The 12,203-nt window shown below is 46.7% G+C and overlaps 1 protein-coding gene across 2 annotated transcripts in view; it reads right to left on the bottom strand.

The window, feature by feature from the left end:
- Window positions 1-5,845, bottom strand: part of GABBR2 (gamma-aminobutyric acid type B receptor subunit 2) — a 454,845-nt gene extending 449,000 nt beyond the window's left edge. Inside the window, exon 1 of one of the 2 annotated variants that reach the window (XM_061351451.1) lies at window positions 5,051-5,845. In XM_061351451.1, the coding sequence (XP_061207435.1) occupies window positions 5,051-5,365 (315 nt within the window). In that variant the 5' untranslated portion in view covers window positions 5,366-5,845. The remainder of the gene's footprint in view (window positions 1-5,050) is intronic. The other variant, XM_061351452.1, reaches the window with a different exon arrangement.
- Between the last annotated feature and the right edge of the window lie 6,358 nt (window positions 5,846-12,203).

Raw genomic sequence — 12,203 nt, forward strand, 5'->3', positions numbered from 1 at the left:
GAGTAGACAGTGATCATCATCCATACACACAGCATACTGCATTTTAATGCTACACTCTGCATATATCAGACAGTGCAGTACTTGGTAATATTTAAAGGTAACAAATTACCCAACCACTTCAACATATGCCAGACACAAAGTCATCTGATGTGACAATAACAAGTATCAGCCTGATCAGTCTGCTATAAACTGGACCCTCTTTCAGACCCTAATATCTCCTCTGTATTCAACTGACTGTTACCCTTAGATGACCCAGCACCACCTTACCTGTCCCATTTTGAGCACTACCTTAAAAATGAGAATAAAGCTCCAGACAATTTAGTACTTGGAGCACTCTCAAGCATGTCAGGTCAGAGTCCCGACTTGGCTTTGGTACACTTTACTTTACCACACAAAGCCAGCTGCTGTCAGAGTGACTTGAACCTATGCCTCCGAAGACAAAGAGCTTAACTAACACATCATGTGCACTTCTTTCTAAGAGTGTGCCCTTGCTCACTTCTGTTAGGGCAGAGTTGGGTAACTGGTAGCTGTTTGTCCCTCTCTGAGGACCATCAGCTATGATTGAATGCTGTGCTTCATGTCCATGGACAGACACCTTATTTTGCACCACTGACAACAAACCCACTCTCCTGTTTTCAGAATGTGTTCCTCATCCTTAGTGAAAGTAAATATGATTCTTACTTCCACTTGCAGGAGGAAGATATGAGTCAACTTTGTCAACACCATTCATGACTGGCCTTTCTGGAAGAGGCATTTTTATTTGGATGCTGAGGGTTTTTTGTAACTTAGAATAGCTCTAGGAATGACCCAGACTGGTGCACGGCCTGTAAAACTTTCTTAAACTTTGAGGGAGGAGGGTTTTACTGAAAATACAGATAATTTTTTAGTAAAAGAAGAAAATAAAGAGAAGGTCGACTCATACTTAGCCTGTAACTTCCTGTCAGATAAATTGGGCAAGGCACTTTCTACTTAATCACAGAATAGAAGGCAAATATGTATTAAATATCAGTAAATTCACATTTTCCTTCAGATTATGTGGAGTCCTATGCATTTTCCAGAGCTCAACCCTTCTATGCCAACCTGCTATTTAAAGGTATTAGAGTGTATTATTACACGAAGATGAGATTATATCAGGATTATGAAATACTGTTTGTAGTAGTTAGAGAAAATTACATAATCTCATCCCCATAGCGTGAATATTCTTCCGTCTTCGGGATATTATACCCACTTACTTCTGGAAGGTATTTTTTTCAGCTTGTCAAGGCTCATTTTGGTCTTCAGAAACAAGTGAAAGAATTCTAACTTGCATACAAATCTCTCTTGGCTATACATGTTTAGATGTAAAACAAATTCAGACTCTCTGTGTACCACTTGCAGCATTTCTCCTACAAAATATCAGAAAATACATTCCATATTTGAGGGAAGATGTCCAGCTGTTGAAAGGCAGACATCCAGCTTCCATTAAAGCCCTTGTTTTCCACCATGCCTCTTCCTCTAGTTTCTGCATCGTCAGTTTTTGCCTGATGCAAATGAAGTACTGTTGAAACTGATCATTTGTCTACTAGGATGTTTAATTCCTTTATTTTAGGGATATTCTGCTTTTTTTCCTCTAACAGATGTGTGTCAGGTTCTCAAGTGTGTGTCAGGTTCTCAAGCAGAAATCATCTTTCCTGATTTACATGAAGTTACCAGCTGCATCTAGTTTATGTAAAACTTTTTATTTCCTTATTTTTCAAAACACTTATTTGCATTCTCGCCCAACTAAAGGTACAATCATCGGGACAGGAAAAGGAAGAAATATAATACCATGGTTATTGATCAAAAGCCATAAACTGTCAAGCACCCTTAACTTCTAGGACCTGGTCCAAGGGCAGTTAGTGCATTACTGCCATTAATTTCAATGGGTTTTGGATGAGACTCTTCACAGATGATCACTTTATAAATGCTCTAGTTTCTAAAATAATGTTATTATGAAATTTTGCCTAAGATTCTCATCTAGAGTTTGCTCCTGCTCTCATTGAAATGGATAGCATACATTAAAGCCACTAACTCAGACCAGAGTTTTGCAAGTTCCTACACCTGAGCTTTTTTTTAATTGACTTAACCTACATAGAAATGTCCAAATAGATCAAGATATGCTCATAGGGTAGCAAAGCACAGTTCACTGAACTGGATCAGGATCACACTCCAAATACATTTAATCATAAAAAATAGTCAAGACAGAAGCCTCTGCATTTTTATTACCAGTGGCCACAGTTTGTAACAAAGACGTACTTCACACAATCACTACTGGTTGAGACATAGATTAAGGATTGTACTTCAGTGTTTAATTTCGTTCAAACGTTTTGAAAAGCACTAGGGTTGTGGCTCATGTACTCAAAGGTTAGTGTGCTTGAGCACTGACAAATATCACTCAAACTTAGAAGGTACAACTGCAATTTTTCACATGGTTGGTTAGAAAGTAAAGGCCTTATAAGGCTTCATTATACAAACCAGAAGTACCAAACAAATGAAAACATTCAGTTCAATGCTGACAGAAAACTACCTGAATGCATAATTAAAAAAAATAAAAAAGAAACCAAAACAAACCCAAGAAATCCAATGGTTATTTTAAATATTATTTGCAATACGAATATCAGGTTGTAACAGTGGGAGATTTTGGAAAGACACAAGGGAGAATATAAGAGTTTCTGAATCACTGCCATGCGTTTCCTACAAAAATATACTACAATTATTTCTTAGACTATTAAAAGATCCCATGTGTTCAAGTCTCCGCATTTTCTTTTTTCAAGAGCCAACAATGTCACAAGCACCACCTGCAAAGCCCAGAGATGAAGAACTACTCCCTAGTCTGTGATTATGCAATGATAAAGATCCAAGCCCTTCAGGCATATCTGCTTATTGGTGACCTCGGAAAATAGGCTCAGGACCTAAGTGGGAATGATGAGCTGTCTACCCTTCTGCTTACCATAAGTGCAGTGAAGGAATAAGGTAATGTCTGAACACGGTGAAAAAGTTTGTGCTGCCATTATGTATTTAATGGCTATTCAAGCCATTAGCCTGTTCCGCTTTGGTTCAGTCAATCTAGTGCTCTTCATGAATGCCGAGTTATTTACTTGTCACTACTAAGCATGCAATCATGAGCCAACCATACTCCAAATATATACATTTGCCTGACTTAGCATTCCATAACCATCCATGTATTAATTGCTTAAAAGCATTCAAAGCTACAGAGCAAGCTGGCAATATGACCCTGATTCTTCATGTCCCTAGAGCACAAAACAGTCAAAATGCAATTTTTATGAAACTGATACTCGTTCTAGAACAAAAGGTGCATTTCTCCACTGAATATTTTAACAGTAACTACATAGTTCAGAACCTAAAATCTGTATTAAGAACTTCAAAATATTTTGACTGCAACAAAATGCAGCACCTTATTGATCATGATGTTACTGTATGAAAAAGGAAGATCCTGTCTAGGCTTCTCTACTTTCTATGACTGTTATTTTTGTAACAGTTCCACCCAAGTGAAGGGTTTAAATAGAATAATGTAATGAGAACAGGCTTAGGAGAACTGTGATATTTTTCTAACATGTACCTCACTTTATGAAACTGGCAACACCATTCAGAAAATCCCCCATAATTGTTTTCTTTACAATTGCAGAGTTCCCCGAGATTCACTATTTTTAAGGAAACAAGCAGTTACTCTAGGCTGTTCTTGCCTGTATTCCCTTTCAGTACTCAGTCTTGTTCCCACAACATAACATGATGGCAGCACGCTCTCTGCTAAACAACATCTTCAACAATATTGCCCTCCATGCATTTATGTTCAGAGGTACCTGAAAAATTACTGTGACAAATTTATGTCAATAAAAAGCCACCTTAGATGGAGAGGCTTCTGTAGAATTTTTGGGATGGAGACACTGTCACACGAAGCAGTACAGCCTGTCATTGCAGCTCTCAGCTTGCTCCCTTTATACCCTGAGAACCGAAGGGGAGAAGACAGGGGCTTCCTTAAATGACAGCCAAAAAGATTTTCAGTAGTCACTGGATTGTCTTGGAAATGAGCACCCGCCGCCAGCATTACACGGGGAACGACTGCCATCTTCAGGAACGCCTTGATATTGAATCACCAGGTACCCTTCGCAAGCACACGGTTACTGAAGTTGTGACCAAAACCAAACGCAGTTGTGGGTGGTTGCTGGTGGGAACCAACTCCTCGCCTCTCTCCCTGCCTCTTTCTCCCCCCCAGGTAAAGCAGAGATGTTTCCCCTCACCGGACCTCACCGCGCAGGGCTCCTCGCCCAGCTCATCCCGCCAGCCCCGGGCAGCGCTCCGGAGAGGGGCACCCCGCCGGGCTCTTCTCGGGAACGGGCACTGCAAATTTAACTCTTTCCGAGGGGTACCTCCGCGCCCCGCAGCGCCAGAGGACAGGCGGGGAGAGAGGGAGGGAGACCCGGGAGAACCTGCAAGACCCTCTCTTCCTCCTTAAGCACGGCTGCTGCCGCTGCCCTTTGCGTCCCGGCGCTGCATGGGATAAATCGGGATGCCCGTTGGCGGGGAGGGGGAGTCAAGCGGCCGGCATGCATCTGTTGCTGAACGGGCAGTGGCGGAGAGAGGGATGGGATGCGGCCGCAGCTTTGCTGGGCAAGGGATCGCCTTCCTCCCACGGCTGTATGTGCGAGCCAAGGGCAGCGGATCGCGGTCGCCGCCAGCCGTCCCCCCGGGCCCAGCGCAGCGCTGCCAGCGGCCGGACAGGGGCTCCCACAGGGCGGCGGGGGGAGCCCTGGCTCCTGGGAAGCCGCTCGGGATGTGCGGGGTGAGGAGGATACGGCCCGCCAGCTCCACTTCCTTTCCCTCTGCCGCCGGTCCCTCCACATCTGCGGGGCCCGGCCGGCAGGGCGAGCTCGGAGGCGCCGCGCACGGCCCCGCCGCAGCCCCGGCCCGGGCGTCCGCGCTGCCCTTGCGCCCCGGCACCCGCAGCGCCCCGGGACCGGGCGGCGGCGCCTCCCCCTGCGCCCGGCGGAGCGGTGCCCGCGGCGGTCCCTACCTCCGTGTCGTAGAGCCGCAGGTCCAGGAAATAGGGGTTGAGCAGGGATTCGTTGCGGATCTGATCCATGGCAAGCTGCACGGCGGGCAGCACCCCCCGGCCGATCTTGCTCTTCTGGTCCTCCTCGGACTGGCTGAGCGGCATCAAGCCCATGATGGAGATCGGCGTGGTGGCGTTCGGGGGCAGCCCGGCCGCCCCCCGGGAGCTGCCTCTTGGCCAGCCCCAGCCCGGCGGCGCCCAGCCCAGGCACAGGAGCAGCAGCAGCATGGCAGGGCTGGAGGTGGCAGCGGCCGGTCTCCGCGGAGAGGGATGCATGCTGCTGGATGGGGGGAGGAGGAGGAGGAGGACTGAGGGAAGGGGGGACGGGCAGAGCGGCGGAAGGGAGCCGAGCCCCTCTTAGTCCGGGCGCATCCCCCGGCGGCAGAAGCCAAGGCGGGAGGAAAAGAGCCGCCTGTCTCCGCTTCCCCTGGAGCCTCGGGGTCTCGTCTCTCTTCTCCCCTCTCCCCTCCCCTGGCAATAATCCTTCTGGCAATGGCGCCTACTCCTTCTCAGGTCTGCCAGCTGCAGCCACCAGGAGCAATAAATAAATAAATAACCCCCACAACCACGCACACATAGGCACGCTCCCCACCACCCTCCTCCTCCTCGCTCTCAGGCGGCAGAGCAAGGGAATGGGACCTGCCTGTGCCTCCCCGGCTGCTCTCCCCCCTCTCCGCTCAGGGAGGGACAGCACCTCTCAGACGCTGAAGAGGGGGGCCCGAGCAGCCCTCATTGAACACCTCCCTCCCTCCCCCTCCTCCTCCTCCTCCTCCAAAAGGGGAAAAAAAAAGGATGCTCCGGCACAGCAAACGCAGAAGAGGAAAAAGCCTCCCCCCTCTCCCCGAGCAGCGGAGGAGAGGACGGGAGCGGTGCCGAGGAGCAGGGGCGGGGGTGCTACTGCCGCATTCCTGGGGAGCTGGGGCAGCGTAGCGGGCGTCCCGCGGGCCGGGCAGCCCCTGCCGCGGGCTGGAGGTGCCGCCTGCGCCCGTCCTTCCTTCGGGTCGGGGTCGGGGAGAGGCGCCGGGCTGATGCGCGCAGCCCGGGGATGAGGGCAGAGCAAAGTGCGGCGGCGGCAGCGGGGCCGGGCCCACGTTCCCGCACGGCACCGGCTCCAGGTGGGGCTCTCGGCGCGGGGGGGCTGGGGGGAACAGCTCCCTCCCTCCCTCCCTTCCTCCTTCCCTCCTCCGGGCGCCGGGTGCCGCGCTCACCGGACCGCGCGCTCCCCGCGCGGAGGCGCGGCCGCCCCACGCGCGACCCGCCACGCGAGCGCGCGTACCCCCGCGCACACTCCCGCGCTAACCGACCGGCGGGCTCAAGGGAGCGGCTCCCCCCCGCCCCACGCGCTGTGTGCCCTGTGCACCCCCCCCCCCTTCCTCTTCCCCGCGCACACGCGGTACGCGAGCACCCTCCCACGCGTGCCTTGGCTCCTCCGCGCCGCTTCCGCACACACACGCACACGCGAGGCGCGGCGGGCGGGCGGGGGGGATGCGTGTGTGCGCCCGCTTCCGCCGTTATCCTTTCCCCACCGAGACCTGGCACCGTGAATGGAGGCCGCAGCAGGACTCGGGGGTCCCCCGCGGGCTGCCCCCTCCCCAGCTGGTTACTTGCGTGTCTCAGAGGATGCGGATCGTGCCCCGCACACTGACCGAGGCTCTCGGCCCCGCTCTCGGCATGGGCCCCCGCCGCCCCCAGGAACGCTTTCACGTTGCCCACCCTGCATCGTGGTATGCAAAATGCCCTAGGAACGGCATAGTGTGCTCATTTGTCCCGAGGCAGGAGGCGAAACGGGAAACTTTCCCTAACCCTGCCTTAGGCACCTTGCGTTTTATACATGTTCCTAATTTTTCCTGAAATCACTCTCACCAGACCTTTGAAGATCAACCTAATGCATCTAATATCACATATATGGCACCTGTGAAGTTAACTGGAAGGAATACGGATTAATTAACTCTAAGATCGTGGTCTGACTTGAGGGTGAAAGGCTTTGTGGCACTCGCTGCTTTGCAGCCTTTCCCTCAGAATGGCATCCAACAGTGTTGGCTTCAAGACATCAGTGATGAAGAGTCCACCACATCTCTTGATAAATCCTTTCAGTCATCAGTTTGCTAAGAGGTGCATCCTCTATTCAGTAACAATTTGGCTTACTCCAGTCTCTAATCACAGGTTCTCATCATACCTCTATCACCTTAAGGGGACAGAGCATCCATGATCCTCTTCTATGCACAGGGGCTAAGATTAACCATGGCATTTTGCTTCCGTGAAATAATGAGATCAACCTTCCTTTGCCTCAGGAGTCATTCCTGGGGGTATTTCCAAGGCACCTCTCCTTTTCCAGATTTATATGTGGTCTGTGAGACACAGCAACCTGTGAGTGCGGGGCACTAGCACACCTGCAGCACCTCCCTCAGCACCGGCCACCCCCAAGGGCCAGCAGGTTGGCAGAGCTCACCCTGCAGGCAAACCAGCCAGCTGGCAGGCCTTGTGTGGCTGCCTCTTAATGGAACACATTTAGTACCTAAAGTACCTTACAGGAAATCTAGAGAGGGACTTTTTACAAGGGCAGGTAGGGATAAAGCAAGGGGGAATGGCTTTAAACTGAGAGTAGATTTAGATTAGCTATAAGGAAGAAGTTCTTCACTATAAATGGTGAGGCACTGGCACAGGTTGCCCGAAGAAGCTGTGGCTGTCCCTGGCAGTGTTCAAGGCGAGGTTGGACGGGGCTTAGAGCAACCTGGTCTAGTGGAAGGTGCCCCTACCCATGGCAGGGGGTTGGAACAAGATGATCTGTAATGTTCCTTTTAACCCAAACCATTATATAATTCAACAAATAATCTACACCATGTTTTTAACCCGTACTGCCTAAAAGCATGAACTACTTGTTCCTTTCTGTGCACACAGTCTTGCTTTATCTGCACAAATGACTTGTCCAGCAGTTTGTCACCTGAAAACTTACCAGTATCTTACTTTCCCCCAGAAAATTATGACACCAAGAACAGATCTTCCTAGGATGCCAACAGGAATAGGTGCCACACAGAATCTGTATAATGTTATTTTAAATCAGAACTTCATATGCTAAATGATGTTTCACCATTCTCAGCTTTCTCTGGAATAGATACGAAGTTTATTTGTCAAAATCTGTTTCACAGAAAATCGTTCTTCACTGCTTGTATCCCGTACCATTCTGTGATCTTTTCCAGCACTTGGCTACCAGGACCACAGCTACTTGGATCACTATGGTTATCATTTTACAATACTGGCAGCTTATTAACACACATACTCACACTGTGTCTGGAATGTCATCAGCTTCCAAAGCTTTTTTGTATTTTTTATAAGCCATTTTCCAGCACTCAAGTCTTTCTGAAAGAAAGCTTTAGTCCAAGTTCTGTGGCACAACAGAATTAATATCTTCAATATTAACAACTGCTTGACATCCTTCTTTGTTACTGATACAGCAGCAGCAAGTGTCCCTTTGTTACTTTAAGAATCAAATGCATCTCCTCACTTCTTTCCAAACATAAGTTATTTCACAGTACCATTCTGTGTAAACCTCAAGGCTTGCCCTCATGTGGGAGGCAGAGCCCAGCTGCCAGGGAGATCCTGGGGAGCGACACACCTAGAAAGTGCTGTGTCATTGAGCTATCTCTTACCACAGAGTACAAAACCAGTTCCAAAATCAGGCCCAGAAAACCAAGATTTACCTTGCTTGCCCAGAAAGTTAAGGAAGACTTTTCAGAGGTAGTCTCTGATGATACCTTCCTCATTTTGGAGTCACTGGGCAGATCACAGAATCATAATCACAGACTCACAGAAAGGTTTGGGTTGGAGGAGACCTTAAAGATCATCCAGTTCCAACCCCCCTGCCATGGGCAGGAACACCTTCCACTAGACCAGGTTGCCCAAAGCCCCATCCAACTTGGCCTTGAACACTGCTGAAGATTCATTCACAGCTTCTCTGGGCAACCTGTGCCAGTGCCTTACCACCCTCATAGGGGTCCTTTCTATACATCATTCTGTGCAGAATGGGAACCCTATGGTGGCAGTCCATCTGTATGTGCAGATCCACCTTTGGACAAAAGAAGTCCCATCTCCTGTGGCTGACCTGCAGAAGTCCAGAGTATTGATGGATGTCATTTACACCCAGCAAAGCCACACTTTAAATTGAAGTATTTAGTAATGTGGTACTTCATACCTTACTCTTTTTGTCATTGCATTCCCTGTCAGTAAAATAGGGGTGTTCTTCCTTTATGGTCTTGCTGTGAAGATGGAATAACATTTGGGAATATTATAATTTGGGAAAATTATAATAGCTGGAATAATATTTGGGAAGGGCTAAAACAGTGTAACATTCAAGTTCCATCGAAAAAAAAATGCTAAGAACCTTTATTTTTCAGGCTAGGGATTTACTATTGGGAAGTAAATAAGGCTTTATATTGAACAATGAAGATTAGGCAAAAAAAGCCTTTCAAAATCATTCCTGTATACTCAGTGAGGCATGAAAAAGACAGTCTCTCCATCTTTTGTAAAAACAGTAATGGGGAACATAGTGCAAGAAAATCATGTAATTCAAGGCAACGCTACAATAGATGCACTAAGGCTAAATTCAGATTTAATAAATAACTTTATTTGTGACATATTCATGTGCAATCCTACAAAAAACTGTTATGTGACACACATGTAAGTTTCTAACGTGATGTAAACATGTATTTTGTAAACCCTGCTTCTTTTGAATTCTCAGCACAGAGAAATTTCTTCTTTCATAGGTACTGTCCCTTGCTTAGGCATAACAGATGCCCAGGGAACAGTTCATTCTAAATACAAAGCCTAAAGGAGAACTCCACTAAACTGCTTATTAAAGATTGTGTCAGACACGGCCACCTGCCCAGATGCCTTTTTTCCTTTTTTCCCTAGAAATCCAAAGAATGTTTCGCTACCATGAAATTGGTAAAGTGCATCCCATTGGATGAAATGCTTTAAAGTAGCACACACATCCTTTACCTGCTACACAAAAAGGCTTTATATTCTTACTTGGTGGCCTACACCAGACACCCTCTATATTGGCTTACCCCTTGTTGGCTAAAGTATCAGTTCACAAGGATCACAAACCCTATTCTCTTTGCTCAAAACTCAATGTCATTTTCTTCCTGGCATGTCACCCAGTCACTTCAGCATCTCAATCATAAATCCTTCAACTGTGTTTCAATAAAAACAGTTACGTTAAACATCTTCCTGCTAACGATCATGTCTAATTTCTCTATTAGTAAGTCTTCTCACAGTGTACGCACAGCTAAATTTTTGGGATTTCTATATTCTTTGTATTTGCTTATCATCACAGAGTACCTAATTCATGACTTTCAGGTCTAAGTACATGTATTGGTATGAGTCCCTTGACCACCTTCAGCTGCAAGTATCTTCAGAGCATAGGTAAGCCCAAGAAACCCAGAAGCTGATTTTTCCCTCACCATCAAGAAAGAAAATGCATTTTCTGCAAAAGTCCTCTCCCAATCTGAGATGGTCTGATGTGACAGGAAACAGGTCAGCGACTCACTTCCTGCATCTTCCATCCTCCTTCTTAATGCTCTGGAGTTAGAAAAAGTCACTCATAAGGTCTTAACCTGTTTTTGTCTCCAACTGCTTTTGGAAATCCTGGAAGCCTCTAAAAGTATGCCATCCATACCTATGCCATTCCTGACAGTGCTGACTAGGGCTGGTCTAAACAGGCTTTGCCTATTCGTATAAATGTCAGTGAGAAACAGACTGAAAGATTGAGAATATCCAGGCAAAGTAATCTTAGTACTGCATATACATACATAGTCTTTTTTCTCTGAAATGGGAAACTGAATAATAATGCAATGCTTTAATTCAAACCAAGCTACAACTGTTGCACCCCAACAGAAGTCAGGGTGCTCTGCTACCTCTCTCTTCCCTCCTTCCCAAGGACTTTTCCACTTACTTCAGCTAACTTGCTAGCACAGTCAATATTTTGTGCTTGTGACAAGCCTACACAGCATTCTCCACCAAAACCCAGCACAGTTGCAAGCATGTAGAATCACAGATTCATAGAATCAACTAGGTTGGAAAAGACCTTTAAGATCATCAAGTCCAACCATTACCCCAGGACTGCCAAAGCCACCACATGTACACAACTGCATGATCCTAACCCTACAGTCTCTCATCAGAGTGTCAGAACAAAGCTCAAAATCAAATTAATTCCCCAATATAAAGGCCTTAAGAGAGCCAGTGTAATTAAAATATCAGATTCTGAATTACCAACCTAGCTGTATCACTGTGTAACTGCCTGTGTTGTCATACATAGGGAATAGGAGCACAATCCCATCAGTTGCAGTGTTATCAACCAACATGCATCTTACCTTCCAGTAAATATGACTGCCTACAACAAAAATTGAACAGTTTTCAGCCCTTGTTTCAGCAAAGCTAGCAAGAAATACTGCTTCCAATTCATGTTGACTGATGCATATACAATGATGACTGCTGTTCCTGGGTGTTTGTGCAAGCTCTAACAATCCTCCATTATAATGGTTTGGTCAAGACTGCACATACAGAGGTTTCAGTGGTTTATTTCTTAGAAGGAAGGTTCGTACACTGGTTTATGTTGATGGGAAAATCCAGTGAGTTCTATCCCATGTTGAAGAAGTGCACTGTTTAAATAAAAAGACAGCAGTGGAAGAGTAAAAGAAAAACAAAAAAATCAAAAAGCCTGATGAATTCAAAGAAATAAGATAAAGCTTTAGGCACCGGACTGCAATCTGGGTTGCATTTCTTTTTTTTTTTAATAAAAGAATACAAAGCCTAAGAAATACAAATTTTTTAGTACCTTTTAAAAATTATTATTGTTCAAAAAAATCAGCAAGTTCTATCACTGCTTACAACCCCAAATTCTCAATTTTGGGGATAACAGCACCAGGTAGTTTATTAAAAGTTAAAGATTCCTTACATATTACTATTCTCATAAGGTGTATTCAGCATAGGATATTGAAAACTGGGAAATCATTTTTCACAGTTTTGTGATATATTTCTCCTATCTTAATGGTTTCTGCCTCAACCATGACAAATATGCTCTATACCCAGGGAACTTCAGAAAAGAGGAGGGGAAGGA

The sequence above is a fragment of the Neopsephotus bourkii genome, unplaced genomic scaffold, assembly GCF_033783945.1.
Source record: "Neopsephotus bourkii isolate Nb327-2 ecotype Australia unplaced genomic scaffold, CSIRO-AGI_Nbou_v1 NB_591, whole genome shotgun sequence".
In the NCBI taxonomy this organism is placed as follows: Eukaryota; Metazoa; Chordata; class Aves; order Psittaciformes; family Psittacidae; genus Neopsephotus; species Neopsephotus bourkii.